At 39.7% G+C, this 18,388-nt stretch overlaps 1 protein-coding gene across 2 annotated transcripts in view; it reads left to right on the top strand.

The window, feature by feature from the left end:
- CNTLN (centlein) overlaps positions 1–18,388 on the top strand; it is a 244,813-nt gene that overhangs the window by 71,170 nt on the left and 155,255 nt on the right. For both annotated transcript variants that reach the window (XM_040962776.1, XM_040962775.1), the window contains exons 6-7: positions 9,492–9,625; positions 15,577–15,739. In XM_040962776.1, the coding sequence (XP_040818710.1) occupies positions 9,492–9,625; positions 15,577–15,739 (297 nt within the window). The remainder of the gene's footprint in view (positions 1–9,491; positions 9,626–15,576; positions 15,740–18,388) is intronic.

Below are 18,388 nucleotides of genomic sequence, written 5' to 3'. Positions count from 1 at the left end.
GAAAATGTACATTCTGCTGTTTTTAGAGTGCTCCGTATATGCCTTTTAGTTCTAGTTGCTTTAGTGCTGCTAAAACACTCTATATCCTTATTGAGTTTCAATGTAAAATGTTTAGTTTGTTAATTACATTAGAATATTGAATTTCAACTGTTACTGTACTTTTTTTGTTTCTTCCTTCACTTCTTAGCTTGCTTTCTAAATTTAGGTTTCTGTTGTTTGGTACACATATGTTTATAATTGCTGTGTTGTCTTTACGAATAATAGACTTTGATTAATCTATAGGGCCCTCTGTTGTCTTTTGTGACATTTTCTATATTATTTCTACCTCGGCTCTTCTAGTTAGTATTTGCATAGGCTGTTTTCCCATCATTTTACTTTTAAATGCTTGTATCTCCATCTGAAGTGAGTTGTCTTCTAGATAACATTTGTGTGATATGCTTCAAAATACATTTTGACAATCTTTTGCTTAGAGTTTTATTCATTTACATTTGATATATGATGATTAAGGGAAAACTGATTATTGTGTTTACCATGACCGGTGCAATTTCTTTTTTTTTTTTTTTATTGTTGCTTACATTATATTATGTGGTACAGTTTTATAGGCGCTGGGGATCCCCCCCACCCCTCCCATACCCCTCCCCCCATGGTGGATTCCTCCACCTTGTTGCATAACCATAGTTCAAGTTCAGTTGAGATTCATTGCTTGCAAACACATGCCTAGCATAAAGTTCAGCGTCTTATTGTCCAGATAAGTTCAGTGGCCTCTTGGGGAGACCTTCTATGGTCTGAAGATAGGTCTAACAGAGTAAAGATCCAGTCAGTTAAAAGCCCCAACAAGGCCTCAGTATCATTATACAACATTATGGAATTAATTGACATAGTATTGGGTAAACAATATGTTAAAAATAATGCAAGTTCCATTCTTCGAAACATCTGGGTTGAGACAGTATCAATGACAGGTTCAAAAAATAACAAACCACCAAACAAAAAATTACAGGTTAAATCAAAGCAAACATGTGGTATCTAATCTTTTGGGATTCGCTCATTTCCCTTAGCATTATAGTTTCCAGTTGTGCCCATTTAGCCACAAAGAACTGCATTTTGTTTTTTTTAATAGCTGAGTAGTATTCCATGGAGTAGATGAACCAAAGCTTTCTTATCCAATCTTCTGCTGATGGGCATTTCGGTTGCTTCCATGTTTTCGCAATTACTGATTGTGCTGCAATGAACATAGGGATGCATGTTGGTTTGTCGTAAAACAGGTGTTTTGGATATATTCCTAGGAGTGCTATTGCTGGGTCATATGGTATGCAGATTTTGAGTTGTTTGAGTGTTCTCCAGACTGATTTCCATAAAGGCTGTACCAATTTGCAGCTCCACCAGCAGTGGAGTAGGGTTCCCTTTTCCCCGCATCCTCGCCAGCAAGCGTCGTTGGTGTTCTTGTTTATGTGGGCCAATCTTACTGGTGTTAGGTGGTACCTCATCGATGTTTTAATTTGGATTTCCCTTATTGCTAGGGAGCTGGAACATTTTTTCATATGTTTGTTTGCCATTTGGACTTGTTCCTTTGTGAAATGTTTGCCCATTTCCCGTGCCCATTTCTTGAGTGGCTTGTTTGTTTTGGTTTTTTGGTTGTTTTGAAGTTCTTTGTATATCCTGGAAATTAGCCCCCTATCGCCTATATCGTGTGCAAAGATCTTCTCCCACTCTGTGGGTTGCTTTTTTACTTTGTTGATTGTTTCCCTTGCTGTACAGAAGCTTCTTAGTTTGATGAGGTCCCATTTGTTTATTCTGTTCTCAACTGCTATTGCTTTTGGTGTCCTTCTTAGAAAGTCGGTACCTACTCCTAGGTCTTGCAGGGTATTTCCTACATTTTCTTGCAAGAGTTTGAAGGTTTCTGGATGTAGGTTTAGGTCTTTTATCCATGTAGATTGGATCTTAGTGTATGGTGATAGATGTGGGTCTATCTTTTTGTTTCTACAGGCTATCAGCCAGTTGTCCCAACAACATTTACTAAAGAGTCCTTCCCACTTGCTTAAGCTGTCATTGGTCTTTTTGTCAAAGATTAATTGGCTGTATCTGTGTGGATTCCCTTTTGGTGCTTCTATTCTATTCCATTGATCTTCCTTTCTGTCTTTGTGCCAGTACCAGGCTGTTTTGATAACCACTGCTCTATAGTATGTCCAGAGGTCCGGGATTGTGATTCCCCCTGCTAATTTCTTATTTTTCAGGATGGTTCTAGCTATTCGTGGTTTTTTGTGTTTCCAGATGAACTTTTGAATCATTGTATCCAGTTCCGTGAAGAATGTTTTGGGCAATTTGATTGGAATTGCGTTGAAAATGTATATTGCTTGTGGTAGTATAGACATTTTAATGATATTGATTTTGCCTATCCAGGAGCACGGGATGTTATTCCATCTTTTGAGGTTTTGTTCAATTTCCTTTTTAAATAGTTTGTAGTTTTCTTCGAATAGGTCTCCTACACTTTTGGTTAGATTTATTCCCAAATACTTCATACTTCTCTCTGCTATTTTGAATGGTATCCTGTTGGTTAGATCTTCTTCCATCTTGGTGTTATTTGCGTACACTATGGCTGTTGATTTTCGTTCGTTAATTTTGTACCCCGCCACTCTGCCAAACTCTCGTATAAGTTCTAGCAGTTTCTGTATTGAGTCTCCTGGTTTTTCTATGTATAGGATTATGTCATCTGCATATAGTGAAAGCTTGACTTCTTCGTTTCCTATACGTATGCCTTTGATTTCTTTTTCTTGTCTTATGGCCTCTGCAAGTACCTCTAGGACTATGTTGAATAGCAGTGGTGATAGTGGGCACCCTTGTCTTGTTCCAGATCTCAGTGGGAAGGGTTCTAGCTTTTCTTCATTCAGTATGATACTGGCGTTGGGTTTTTCATAAATTGCTTTAATTATGTTGTGGATTTTCCCATCTATGCCTACTTTGGCTAGAGTTTTTAGCATGAAGAGGTGTTGGATTTTGTCGAAAGCTTTTTCTGCATCTATTGAAACTATTATGTAGTTCTTGTTTTGCAGTTTTTGGATATGGTTTATAACATTTATGGATTTCCGAATGTTGAACCATCCCTGCATTCCAGGGATGAATCCTACTTGATCCGGATGAATGATCTGTCTGATGATTTTTTGAATTCTATTGGCTAGGATTTTGTTGAGAATTTTAGCATCAATGTTCATCAGAGAAATAGGTCTGTAGTTTTCCTTCTCTGATGGTTCTCTATCCGGTTTTGGGATTAAGGTGATGTTGGCTTCATAGAATGAGTTTGGGAGGGTTGCTTCCTCCTCTATTGTTTTGAAGAGCTTGTTGAGGATTGGGGTTAGTTCTGTTCGGAATGTTTTGTAGAATTCTGTAGTGAAGCCGTCTGGGCCTGGGCTTTTTTTCGTTGGGAGATCCTTGATGACTGTTTCAATCTCTACCTCGGTTATGGGTTTATTTAATTCTGCAGTTGCCTCCGGACTGAGTTTTGGTAGATGGTGGGAGTCCAAGAACTTTTCTATTTCTTGGTGGTCCTCAAATTTGTGGGAGTACAGTTCTTTGTAGTAATTTCTAATTATTTTCTTAATGATTGCAGTGTCTGTTGTTATGTTGCCTTTTTCATCTTTAATGCTGTTGATTCTCACTTTCTCTTGTTTTTTTTTGGTCAATCGGGCCAGTGGAGTGTCTATTTTGTTTATTTTCTCAAAAAACCAACTTTTTGATTTGTTGATTTTATGTATAGTTTTTTTGATTTCTATTTGGTTTATCTCCTCCCTTGTTTTGATGATTTCTTGTTTCCTATTGTGTGTGGGACTCTTCTGCTGCTGTTTTTCCAGATCCTGGAGGTGTGTGGTTAGTTCCTGTATTTGGCGTCTTTCTTGGGCCTTGACATGCGCTCCGATTGCGATGAATCTACCTCGTAGCACTGCTTTGGCGGTGTCCCACAAGTTTTGGAATGTTGTATCAGAGTTTTCATTGGTTTCCATGAATTTTTTGATCTCATCTTTAATTTCTTCTCTGACCCATTGTTCGTTTAATAGCATATTGTTCAATTTCCAAGAGTGCCTCTACTTCCTGGGGAGTTTTGAGTTGTTGATTTCCAGTTTCATCCCATGGTGGTCTGAGAGGGTACATGGTATGATACTAATGTTTTGGAAGTTGTTTAGATTCGCTTTATGTCCTATCATGTGGTCGATTCTGGAGAAGGTGCCATGCACCGCTGAGAAGAATGTATAGTCTGTGGCCTTAGGATAAAAAGTTCTATATATGTCTACTAAGTCCAGTTGTTCTATTGTTTGTGTGAGCTCTGTTGTTTCTTTGTTGAGTTTTTGTTTCGTAGACCGGTCCATTGTTGTTAGAGGTGTGTTGAGATCGCCTACAAGAATTGTGCGGGTGTCTATGTCTTCCCTTAAGTCTGTAAGTAATTGCTTTACGTAACTAGGTGCATTAAGATTCGGTGCATAAACATTAATGATGGTGATTGCTTCTTGATGGATCATTCCTTTCACCAGTATAAAATGGCCTTCCCTGTCTCTTTTGATGTTAGTTAGAATGAAATCTATTTCGTCTGAAATTAGGATAGCTACCCCAGCTTTTTTTTCTCGTCTATTGGCGTGAAATATCTTTTTCCATCCCTTCACTTTCAGTTTCTTTGCATCCTTTCTGGTTAGATGCGTTTCTTGTAGGCAACAGATGGTTGGGTCTTGTTTGATGATCCATTCTATTAATCTCTGTCTTTTGATTGGTGAATTTAGACCATTTGTGTTGAGAGTTAAAATTGAGAGGTTGCAATTTTGCCCTGCCATGTGATTGTGTTGTGTGTGTGTTGTTGCCTATGTAATTGTCTTGTTTGTGTGGCCTTTAGTTTGGAGACCTTCTTATTTGCCAACTTTGTTTGTGATTTGCCTCCTTTTTGTCCGGGACTAGCGCATTTCTAAGGAGACTTTGCAGAGCTGGTTTTGTGTAGACATATTCTTCTAGTTTTTCTTTGCTATTGAAGTATCTGATTTCGTTCTCATATACAAATGAGATCTTTGCTGGGTAGATTATTTTTGGTTGACAGTTGTTTTGTTTCAGGACTTGGAAGATCTTTGTCCATTCTCTCCTTGCTTGTAGGGTCTCTTCGGAGAAGTCAGCAGTGATTCTGATGGGTTTTCCCCTGTATGTGATCTTTTCTCTACTTCGTACTTGTCTCAGGATTCCTTCTTTGTCTTCATTGGAGTAGAACTTGAGCACCGTGTGTCTGGGTGAAGATCTCTTTGGATCATGTCTGTTGGGAGTTCTCTGTCCGTCCTGTATGCGGGGTGGATTTGTGTTCCAAGTGTTTTGGAAGTTTTCCTGTATAATTTCATCAAGCACTGCTTGCATCCCAGATTCTCTTTCTACTCCCTCGGGGAGGCCGATGATCCGAATATTCAGTTTTCTAAGGTAATCTTTCATCTCTTGCATCATTTTATTAGTTTTGCTGAGGTTTGTCTCCAGCTGTTTAATTCGCTGGACACCTTCATTTTGTGTGTCTTCTGTTTCAGAGATCCTTTCCTCTGCCGCATTTATTCTGTTGATGAGGCTTTCAATTTTATTCTCTTGGGCATCCAGTTTGGTTTTGATTTGTTGTATTTCGGTGATTATGCGGTTCTGGAGGTCTTCCAGCTTTGTGTCCACGTCTCTGAGAGATTTTAGCATTATTTTCATCAATTCCTTTGTTGGTAACACTTCCATGTCTTCATCTCGCATCGCCGATATTGATAATGGCTTTTGGCCCTTGTTTGGTGGGGTGCTGGCTCTTTCATCTGGAGCACAACTCTTTCTGGTGGTTTTTCCCATTGCGTTGGTGTATTCTGGTGGGGCAAATGGATCCGTGTGTTGAGGGGCTGTCAGGTGCTTTCCTGTAGAGATTGGAGCCTGCAGGCGTGGTGTTGCCGGGCGTGGTAATTTTCAAGGCACCGTTGGTGCGTTCTCAGGGCCCGGGGCTGTAGAGCACCACCTTGGGGGCCCAGTGGATTCCAGGCACACTCTGGGCACCTCTTCTACAGGTGTGACACCCCAGGGCGTGGAGGGATGGAGGCGCTCTCTGGGTGTGCCCCCTGTGCGGGAATCCCCAGGGCTTAGAAGGTTTTATGTGCTTTCTCCCTGCGTTCTCCGTGTCAGGGACTGCAGGGTTTTTCAGGGCCCACCTGTTGCGTCTCCCACACACGGGACTGTGGGTGAGGCACTTTCCAGGCGTGGCTCTTGTGCAGTGAATCCACCACTCGTGGTGTGTGGGTGTTCAGAGCCCCTGCTCCCGTGTGGCTCCCCCACACAGGCCCTTAGCGGAGGAGTGACCCAGGCGCCCTGTTATAATGACTTCACGGCAGGTTCGCACCGTGTCAGTGTGATGCAGGAGTTTTCAGAGCTCTCCTGGTGGGTCGCCCACGCTCAGAACTGCGGGGTGGGAGGCTAGGAGTGAGCAGTTCACCCTATGGGAGTGGTACCTGCGTGCCAGGGACACACAGCACTACACTTCCCAAAACTGGGAGCTCTCCTGACACCTGACACCTGACACCTGTGCTGCGGAGGCGGCTGCTGCAGGCAGAGATCAGAATACTCCTGGTGTTCTCGCGCATCCACCAGGCAGGATGTGGAGGACTCCAGATCCTCGCCAGCAGCCTCTGCGCACCGAGACGCACTGGCCCCCCTCAGCGCAGGAACATCTGAGGCGCCTTCCCTCACCACCAACACCACTGCGCGTAGTTCCCAAGGCACAGACCCAACCGTTTCAGGCTGCCTCCTGCCCCGCCTTCTCAGAGGCTGGAACCTCAGTAGGGGGCGAGGAATGCGGAGGCTGCCACGTCAACCCCCCCCCCCCCCCCCCCCCCCGCTCACCAAACGTCCGGCCGCTGTCAAAGGCTTCCCGCCGGTGACGATCCACCGGATCTCCCTGCCTCCGAGCTGGCCGCGTCTCCCGTCAGGCCGTTTTCAAAAGTGACTCTGCAGGTCTGGAGTGGGATGTCGGTCCCTCTACCTTTGTCCTGCTCCGTTCTCGTTGTTCTTCCGAGTTGTGTGGATCTTTTTGGCTCCACACTGTCCCAGGGAGCTTCACAGACCTCTCCCTGCGGTTCCCTGCTGTTCCTCTTTGCTGCTTCTGTAGCGTTCCATCCCTATCTCGCTGAACGCTCCCTCACAGCCTTCCTCCCACGTCGGCCATCTTAAAAACCAACTCCGACCGGTGCAATTTCAACAGTGTTGGGGAAGGGGGCAATGTGCCATTGAGAAAATAAGGAATGGGATAGAAACAAAATAAGGGCTACAAAAATGGGCAGCCAGAGGGAAGACTTGTTCTCTGAGGAAGGAGGTTGAACTAGAAGGCTTGCTGCCTCAATCTTTTATTGAACTGCTTGGGCAGTGAAATTATAGGATTTGATGTGCAAAAACTTTGAGAGCTACACTTCATGTTGTTATTAACTTGCTGTGCTTGTTGATCAGAAAGCAACCCTGTGCAAGTACAGAATTAGTATGTGACTGTCTCAAGGATATCTTAAAGCACACAGGTCTGTGGCCTTGGGTCATTGCCCAACTGCAGACCCTTGCCCATAGGACTAGACCTTGGTCTTGTATTTTCCCCACTTGCAGACCACAGTCTGCACAGTTGGACCTTGTTCTCCAGCACCAGCGGTCTGTGAACTCAGGATTCTAAATACAGTGCGCCCTCCTCTTCTGTATCAAGTCACACTGTTATTATGTTTTTTTTTTTTTTACAAACTGCCTGTGGTAATATTCTTATTTATTCTTAATCTGTATTACACAGTTTTTTTTTTGGGGGGGGGAGGATCCCTAAATTTCTTCACTTGATTTTTTTGTAGCTACCGATTTTGATTTGCTTTTCATGTTCTTTGATGCATAATCTATATCATTTATCATATCTGTAGGAATTAGATTTTATACCCTGAAGTTATATGAACCAATTTGAATTGATACTAATGTATTTGCATATGGGAACTGCTTCTGTACAGCCTTTGTCCCTCCACTTTGTTATTGTTAAAATAACAAATTACCTCTTTTGGGCTTAGTGACAACTATTATGCTTTTATGTATTTGTATGAAATCATATAAGATAAAATCAGAATTAAAGGTAAGATATACAATGATGCTGACTTTTGTTTGTTGTGAATGATTATCTTTGTTAGCAATGCATATTCCTTCTTGAAACCCAGAGTTACTCTCTTGTATCTTTGGTTTCAGACTGAACGACTCCCTTTTCTTTTCCTTATTTAAATATTCTGTGAAAATTTTCCTTTAGATCTTTTATCTATTATGATTTAGTTTTATATATGGTATGAGATCAGCATTCAACCTCAGTCTTTTAGTTTCATGAGTCTCTCCATAATACTTTGTTGCAAATACTGTTTTTTCCTCATCAGATGATCCTGGTAAATGTGTCAACTGACATCTGTGTTTGGGGAGATTTCAGTAAGCATGATCATCTCTGGTTGGGACAATTTGTTACAGAAGATAGACTCTCATTCTTGTTCATTCTTTTTGATGACTATGTAGTATTCATTGGAGTAGATGTACCACATTCATTTATCCATTTATCTAGTAGCCTTTTGTTTATTTCTTGTTTCTATTCTTGACATCAAGTATTACTTTTTTTTTTGCTTCAGTAGATATTCTGTCTACTTTAATATGTTAAATATATTTACTTTCGGAGTGGCACTGAGGTGTGATAGCTGAAACCACCACTTGGCCACCCATTAGATTGCCTGGAATCCAGTCTTGCCTCTGCTTCAGTTCCAGGTTCCTTCTAATGTGCCTGGAAAGCAAGGCAGTGATGACCTGAGTACTTTGCTCACTCTCATGAGATAGATTGATGGAATTTTCTGGCTTCTGCCTTCAGCACGGTGTAGTCTTGACTTTTTCTGTTATCTGTGGAATAAAACAGAATCTATAATATTTCGTTGTGATTCTCTTTTCTCTGTAACTCTGCCCTCCTTATAAACAGAGTTTAAAAACAGGAAACTTGAGGAGGAAATAGTTTTTATTGGTCTTTTCTATGGTAATATTTGTCTGCTATTATTAACTTCATTGGCTGTCTTTTGCATGTTAGATTTTCTGAGTTTATCCTGAATGGAAATGTTGTATGATCTGAGTCACAAATACTAAAAAATTATTTTGATATTTTTTCCCAGTGTCCTACTCATGCATACCCAGGGAAACAGTAAGTGAAAGCTTAAGAACTTGGTTCCCTGTCATCTACAGGAATGGGCTTTTAGCTTCTGACTTAGCCTTGGCCTAATCTCTACTCCTTCAGGCAGTAAGAAAGAATCTCTCTGCCTCTTTCGTTATGTGTTTCTGCCCTTAAACTATATAACATAAGTGAGTAATAATAAAGCCATTTAAAAATTATTACAATATGAATATTTTCTATCATCTTATGCACCAATGATCTATAACAGGCTTTTTGGCTTTTCATAATATAATGCTGATTAGACTGTAACTTCTAATTTTAGGCTTTTGAAGACAATTTAATTGAAGCAAGAAGAGAAATTGAAACATCACAGAGTAAATATAATGCCCTATCATTACAATTGAATAATACACAGACTGAGCTCATTCAAAAGGATATGGACAATACCCTGGTCAGGCAAGTGCATTCATTTTTTGATTTACTATTGTAGAAATGTCATCAGTCCTTTAGAACCATAGAATATACATTTATTATTAGCCTCTCAAAATAATAAGAATATGCCTTGTATGCGTGATTGTGTGTTAAAAACCTACAAATTTACATGCTAACTTGGGAATACCTGCTGGTGTTGGAGGGTCCACAGAATTAGGAAAACTTGACCGAGGAGCACTGCGGATTCCCTTTCAAACAAGGGCAAGACATACATTCATTGTTTTTCTTCCAAAATTCCTAGTCCTGTGATATGTGGTATTCATTTTATAGTGAGTAATACTAATTGAGGAAGGGAATTTTTGTTTATCTTACTATGGTCTACATTGTTTTAGTTTCTGAAGTATTCTTTCAATTACCAATATGGCAAATTTTATAATATAACTCCCAAATATGGCTACTTGAAAAAGTAGGCATGATTGCTTGTGTTAAGTGTTCCAAAAGATGTTAAAATTACCAGTTAATTTACTACATTATTATCTTTATCAAAAGTAATGTTAAGGAGAGTAACTCAGGATAGGATTTTTGTCTAGTTTATATACACACATATTTATGCATATACATATATATGTTCACATATGCTCATGTATATTTGTATGTATGTATTTGGATGGCAACAGGGCATGAAATTGGAGGTAGAAATATATGGTAAACTTTAATTGTATATTTTATTTTATTTTATTTTATTGAATTAAACATTTAGTGAACATGAGCAGTAAGAAATCATTGGCATTTTGTTACTCAGTGAGGTGAAGTTTTTCTTCTGGTAAAAATTGGCTGAGAATTTGCTTTCAGCTTTGTGGACCTTGGTAAGTTTGTGCTGTGATCCTGTAATTTATAAAGTCAGAAGAGTATTTCTAAAATAAAATAGAATCTTAGATTTGGAAAAAAGTAGGTTATCATTAAGTCCTATCTTCTACCTGATAAAATATTATTATAGTTTCTGGACTTTTCTTTGATACTTTCAGTTGGAGGGTTTATCATGCTTCTCAAGAGTGCTCCCTTCATTTAACGTTTGTAGATTTGAACCTTATTTCATTTACTGAGTGAAATTGACCTTTTAGTAATTGACACCCGTTTGTCTTAGTTTCAGTACCTGGAGAATCTCAGAGGCAGTCTAATCTGTGCTGTCACATTGCCTTCAGTTGGTGTAGAAGAGCATCAATTGCTGCACTTCTTATTAAGTGATTTCCTCCATTTCTCAAATCATTTGTATATGTATGTGTATATATATAATGTATATATTACACACACATATATAATAGTGTTAAAGTGTTTTGAATTACTGTATTGTTAGTATCCATATTGTCAACTTTCGTAAAATATGTAGTATGAAAATATTTCAAACTGTGTTACAAATGTCACTAGGCCTACTCCCATCCCTTGTTTCTGTGCAAGCTGCTGTGTGTTGCTCTGCATCCCATTCAGCTCTATTACACATCAATTGGCATTGGAGTCTAACTCACCCAACCAACTCCACTGTCCAGCCCACACTCATGCTGATGGGTACCACCATCTGTCCTGCCCGTCCTGCCAGGCCTGCCCCCAGCCTTGCTTCTCATGCTTACGGGTGGGAGTTATAGCATTTCAGAGGGGTGTCACAGTTTCCCACTAGGCTCACTCACAGCCCTGAATCTTATACTTTCCAGGTGGTTCTATGATCTGTTCTAACTGGACTTGTCCCCAGTCTCAGTACCTGCTAGCTGATGCTGTGGCAAAGCCCAACCAGCCTGTACTTAACTCTGGCACATTCATGTACCAGTACATACAATGGTTTATCCCAGCCTGATTCTCCTAACCCAGCTCACGTAAAACTAATGGGCTTTGTAGCCCTGCCCAGCTTGGCCTTCCCTTAGTCCTAACTTATGCTGATGGGTGCAGCCTCGCCCAGCCTGGACAGCCCCCAGTCCCAGCCCTAATGTGAACTGCTTGGTCTTGTGACCCCACCCAGCCTGTCCTGCACCCTGTCCTGGTTCTCACATCTGCCAGTGGATATTATGACCTGGCCCAGTCTGTCTTACCTCGAGACCAAACCCACACACATGCCAGTGGTACTGTAATCTGACCTGGTCTCTTGAAGTTTTAGTACTTGTGCTCACCTGTATGGACTACATCCTGACAAGGGAGTTCCCCAAACATGTTTATCAGGTCACTTGTGTCCCAACCTGACTTGGCTCACCTCCTGAACTGGCAGGGACAGTGGCCTTGTCCAGATGGTCCACACCCATTCTGGCTCTCACCTTTCTCTGCTAAAGTTTATCCCTGCCTCAGTAGGACTGTGGATACCATTGCTTAGCCTAGTCTGACTACTTCTAACCCATCTCACATGCAGACCAACAGGCTTTGTAACCCAGCCCAGTGTGGTCTGCTCCCATTTTGGCTCTGGCATTTACCAGTTGGGATGGTAGCCCAGCTGGGACTTCCATTTAGTTCCTGATCAGGTCTCCTCATACTATGCTTGATCTGACACAGCCTGGCATAACCCATAACCCATTTTGGCCTTTATCAGTGGATGCAGATCTTTCATCTGCTGTTTCACTCAGCAAACGGCCACGAAGTCCAGCGTTGAGCTAGTCTGAAGCCAGAATCCTGGAACTACATCTGGGTCTCAAATATGGATAGCAGAGGTCCGGTACTTCTGGTGTCCAGTACCTCAAGGTGCATTTTCAGAGAGCTGGGTTGGAAGTGAGCAGCTTGGACTCACACTGGTGCTCATCTGGGGTGCCAGTGTCATATGTGGTGGCTTAATGTGCTGTGTGCAGTGCTGGCCCGATTTTTACTCTTGACATGTCATTCTTGTCCTGTTTCATTGTGGGTGCGTCTTACCAGGGTCATCTCTATTGCTAGAGTGTGCTTTCTCTTTGAGTGTCGTCATTCTTAAGCATAAGAGTTATTTTGGGCAATGGAATAAGAGTGAAAGTAACAAATGCCTTATCCCAGAAACTATTTTAACGGAGACATTGGCTAGTTTCCCTTTTGTTTTTTTGCGCTCTGCCAAGAGAGTTGCATATTGCCAGTGCAATCTGAAATTGCAGTTTGAACCTTAGAGAAGACAGAAGTCACTTGCAATGTGAGCAGGCAGTAAATCTTCATTTTTGTGAAGTATCAAGATTTTTTTTTCTTTGTAAACTTCAGGATAATATAGAGAAGGTGTTTTAATAAACCCTCTGTCTTGTCACTGTTAAACTTGGTCTCTAAAGGGATCTTCCTAATTTACCCCATGGCCCACTCAGTCCTTTTGGTAGCATCGTTGTGACTGAAAGAACATTGGACCTATCTTTTACAATATAATTTTTCTAACAAAATTTAGCAGTTTTCCCCTATGGGAAGAATCATCGTTGGTGCTTAGCAGTCTCTCTTTCATCTCATCCAGAATTCCCTTTATTCTTTTGATCTGTGTCAAGAGGTGCTTCTCAAGTTTGAACCTAACAGAATTAATTTTACTTTTCTTACCTTTGATTTTGCTTGTAACTGTTCTCATTATGGATTTCAATGCCATGGTGGCATCCTTTTTTTTCTTTATAACAATGCTTTTTTTATCATTGTATTTTTCATGCCATTCAACAACTATTTTACCCATGTTAGAAGCAGAGGGAGTGAAACATTTAGTATTGATTAACTTAGTCGGGAGATTGACTTCCAGTGCAAAGTGATTGAGGCAGCAAGAGTCCGAGGCAGGGAAGGATAGAAAGTAATTCAAGGTAATGCATTATTGTATTGGCTACTGCTTCTTGATGAGCCATGAAGAGAAAGAAGGTACACTGAATTAGCAACCTAAATTGGTTCCCAAGAGAGAAGCCCTGCTTTTCCAGAGGAATCCATCAGATAGAAGCAGGTCATCTTTCTGTCCAGCTTCCTCCTGTGTTTTGTCTCTCAGTGGTCAAAGTTTGCCACTCAACATATCCTGCAGGGTAAACCTTTCATCATAATCTGGAAAAGGTACAAAGAGACAAATACTCCACGCAAATCGCTGGTTGGCCTCAAGTGATGGAACTACACATTCTGGATGGGCTGAAGTGGTACATAAAGAAAGGGACCATGTATTCCTGGGCCAGTAAGGTGCTGTGCTTTTCACGGAGAGGTCCATACTTCTTGTCTTCGTGTTGCTGCTTCAGAGAGGTGTGGCAGCTTTTTTTTTTCATGTTATTTATACTTTCCTTGTAACTTTTTTTTTATTGTTAATAACATTGTATTATGTGATACAGTTTTATAGGTGCTTGGATTTCCCCCGCTCCTTCCACAACCCGGTACTTCATAGAAGTAGGCTTTTACCTCTGAATATGCATGATGAAATTTTTGGTTGTATTAGTTGTAAATATTCCTTCTTTTTAAGAAGTCCTTTTTTTTTGTAGTTGTTGTTGCTTATTTGTTGCAAAATGTTACGTGATGAGAGATCTAGACTAACCTGCTGTTTCCCTGTGGTCCAGATTGGGGCATTTTATAGGACTTGCATGTTGTCATTTGGAATTAATTGAGTTCCATTTTCATCTTTTAAAATCATGGTGTACATCCCATGCTGTGTGCTTTTCAGAGGGTGGTGTAGGGAGACAGAGAGAAATATATCTGCATGGAATGAAATCGTATTTCCTTTCTGCTTATTGAGGATATGTCCATAAAACAGCGCAAGATGTGTGACAAAAATAGATACTCCCTTAGTTGATTTTTAATTTTTAAGTGTTTCCTAACAGTATGATTTTTTAAGATAAGGTTTATGTTAATTTTGTTGCAAAGTCACATATACAGAGAGGAAGATATTTCTCTGCTGATTCATTCCTCAAGTGACCACAATGGTCAGAGCAGCGCCAAACCAGAGCTAGGAACCAGGAACCTCTTGTGCATCTCCCACGCGGCTGTGGGGTCCCAAGGCTTTGGGCCATCCTCGACTGCTTTCCCAGGGCACAAGCACGAAGTTGGATGGGAAGTGGGGCTCCTGGGATTAGAACCGGTGCCCACATTGGATCCCAGCATGTGAAAAGGGAGGACTTTAGCTGCTAGGCTACGGCGCTGGGCCCATTAACAGTATGATTCTATCACTGCTTTTCAACACGGCAGAATGAATGAATACTTTTTCTAAAAATTAGAAGATTCAAAATCCAGGTTATGTAGTATATTTTGATTAAGTTGATATCTATAAATAAACATTTATAAATATTGCTTCAATTTGAATATACAAAGTGAGTTCCAATTTTATATGATTTGTATCATCCAGGATCTGCTCCCACAGAGGGCTGGAACCATCTGTTGCAGGAGTGAGATTCTCCTGGACTCTTAGTACCAGCATCCTCATGATCATCAGTGCAGTTATCATGCTGCTGGCCCGCGTCACCTTCCACAGCCTGGAAGGACAGATTTTCCTGTGTGGTTCTCTCCTTCACTCTCATTTTCTCCAAGTTGGCTCAGAATCTTGAGGATTCTGGCCCAGTCATCTGAGGTTGTAAATTACAATTGGCAGGAGTGCTTTGAGACACATTGGGTTGAAAACTTAATTTGTCTTTTGGAATTCTTTTTAATGTATGTAAAGTTGTTTGTAATATAAAATGAAAGATTGAGTTACCCTAGATTGAAAACTGTCGGAGAACTGAGGTTGGCATCACTGCTCATCAGTTGGAACCGAGATGATAACTTCAATAAAAAGGTGGTACTAAGACAGTATGTTTAGGGTTTTATTACGCTCAAGCTATAAGAGAAAAGTGTTAAATATTTGGCTTTGAAAATCATAGTAGTTCTATCAATACTTTCTAGGTGTACATGATAAATATTAAATACTTGATGTATTATTTTTTATGAATGAATTTTCCTGCTGTAAAAAACATAATAGGTGAAAAATAGGAAGTTGATCTATAGCTCTAGGTGAACACAATTATTTACCTGAGATTATCTTTATTCATGCTTCTCTATTTATTGCTCGCTCGGCACAGGAAAGAACTGCAGGAGCTGCAGAATCTTTACAAACAGAACAGTGCACACACAGCACAGCAAGCGGAGCTCATCCAGCAGCTGCAGGTTCTCAACATGGACACACAGAAAGTCCTGAGGAATCAGGAGGATGTTCACACGGCTGAAAGCATATCCTACCAAAAAGTATGTGTGTGTTTTCTCATACAGATAGGTGCTTCTTTGTATGAACTTACACATCGTTTCCCTTGACTTACGTACCTTCAACATTAAAAATAAAGAATTGTTCAGTTTGGTCATATTTAAACTTTCCCACTTTCCTTACAGTTATTAAACCTGAATCATCTAAAAGTTAAATTTATTCCTTAAATAATGTCTTCATAAATTGAAATTTTGATTCTTGCAATGAAAACTTCTCAGGTTTAACCCCTAAATTGCAAAGGTTTTGGGTAATGGAATTATTCAGGCTTTGGTTAGGAAATTGCTTCATCAAGTATGATTCCAGTTTATGACTTAAAACTGACTTTCATTATAGAATTTGTGCATGATTGGCAGTTTTGTGCAAGGACAAAGATGAATAGTGATGATAATGTCTTTAGGTTCAATATTTTCAAAGGTTTTTATTTGATGTTTCTTTTCAGAGACATTTTACTTTACACTTGTAAAGTAATCCTCTTGTCCTGCAAGAAGGCATACACAGCTTTTAGTTGTGCTGGTTGACTCAGCAGCAATAGCCATAATAATTTTAGCTAGTAATAAAAATTAAACCCAGTATTGAGTACTGTCTATATTTTTCTTGTGTGCAAAGTTGTTTATATAAGTAATATAACACGTATATGAGCACCTGTGATACTGATAGTTAATAGTTGAGGCAGATAAGGTCCAATTGAAGAGGTTAAATGATAAAAATCTGTATTATTCATAACATTTTGGAGTTTTTTGTTTAATCTTTTAACTGTTAATTACTTTAATCGTTGAATTTTGAGAAAGGACCACGGAAACAGGAGTTCTACACTCATCATGAATTAATAACTTTATTAATTAAACCTTCAATATTTTCAAAAATTTTGATAAACATGTGATACAGATATTTTCATTAGATAGTGCAATATTTCATAACTTATATACAGCATAAACTGATTAATCAAACAATTAGTGCTTCTGTTTTCTTTGTGTTTGGACTTCCCACCTTCTCTGCTTCTGCTATAAGGGTATATAAAACATCATCATGAACTATACTTCCTAGCTTGTACTGTTACCTAACTTCCTTTGTCTCCTTCCCTTCTCTCCAGACTTCTCAGCTTAGAGTAATCGTTCTTTAAGCACACGTCAACTTTTGTATTTTTTAAATTTATTTTATTTTATGATACAGTTCCATAGGCTCAAGGTTTTCCCTTTCCTCCTCTCTATCCCCCCACAGACTTCTCTTACATTATTATGGTAAGATAGTCCTCCAAAAGCAGTTCCAATTCCATCATTCTGCTATTTAAGTGTATCGTGACATTTTTGGTATAGACAGTGGCAGAAAAGTCCAGCGTCCTATTGTCAGGATATATTTAACAGTTTCATTGGGAGTCCATCTTTGATTCAGGAGTGGAGATGCACTTCTCAATATGATAATCTGTCGTACAGTTCTTCTAGGTGACCATGTGTATATGCATAACCTATATGTTTATTGTTCTTATATTTTGCATGAAGGTTGCCTTATATCAGAAAGAACATATGTATTTTTACTTTTGTGACTGGCTAATTTCACTTAGCAAATTAGTCTTTACTTGGGACCATTTTGTTGCAAATGGTAGAATTTCTTTTTCTTTGTAGTGCCTGAGTAGTATTTCATAGAGTAAATGTACCACATTTTATTTATCCCCTCCTGTTTTAACAGGCATCTGGGTTGTTTCCATGTCTTCACTACTGTAGATTGTGTTGCTGTAAATATAGGATTTCAGGTCACTTTCTCATATGCAGATTTCATTTCTTTGGGTATAGTCCCAGAAGTTGGATAACCTGGTCAATGTCAGATCAACTTTTTCAACTTCCACACATCACATGTGTTACTTGTATCCTGGGTCTAGATTATTTCACTTATATAATGAGCTTCATTTCCATCCATTTTGCTGTAAATGTGGGATTTTTTTTCCTTTTATAACTGATGATAGTCTGTTGTAAACACTTTTTTTTTCTTGTGAAAAAGGTAGTTATTTTTATCTTTTAAGAAAAAAAGAAATGTACAGCTTTCCATTCTTCCTTTTAAAGACACTTAATAAAACTTTCCATTTTATTAAATATTCTTTGTAAACATTATTTTGACAGTTGTATCATAACTTAGTTGTACTTTCATGGGTATTTAAGTTTCCAGTTTTGAGGTTACAGTGAAGTGAACACCATTGTATCTGCAAAATACTTTTTAAAAGTTCGTAAAAAAGGGCCGTATGAAAAAGTATGATTGGATTTCTGCCGTTATAGTAATCATTTTTAAAGACAAATTTATTTATTTGAGAGTCAGATTGAAAGAGAGAAATCCTATCCACTGGTCTGCTCTCCTGATACAAGCAAAGGCCAAGGCAGGGTTTGTCTGAAGCCAAGAGGCAGGAACTGAAACCAGGGTACCCACATGTCGCAAAGCCAACTACTTCAGCCAGCACCAGCTACTTCTAGCATGTATGCACATAAGCAGGCAACTGGAATCAGGAACTGAGCTGGGACTCAAACCCAGGCAGATAATGGAAGCAGGTATGAAGTGAAGTCAAGATGTTTGTGTCTTTTACAATAGTCATTTGGGTAAGCCTTTTGAACTTTTCAAATCACTATGTATCTAACCATTTGAATTAAATA

Source organism: Ochotona curzoniae, unplaced genomic scaffold (assembly GCF_017591425.1).
Source record: "Ochotona curzoniae isolate NIBS_2020 unplaced genomic scaffold, NIBS_Ocur_1.0 scaffold_3208, whole genome shotgun sequence".
Classification (NCBI taxonomy): Eukaryota; Metazoa; Chordata; class Mammalia; order Lagomorpha; family Ochotonidae; genus Ochotona; species Ochotona curzoniae.
Note: the sequence above shows the minus strand (reverse complement) of the source record. Positions and strands in the feature narration are given on the sequence as shown.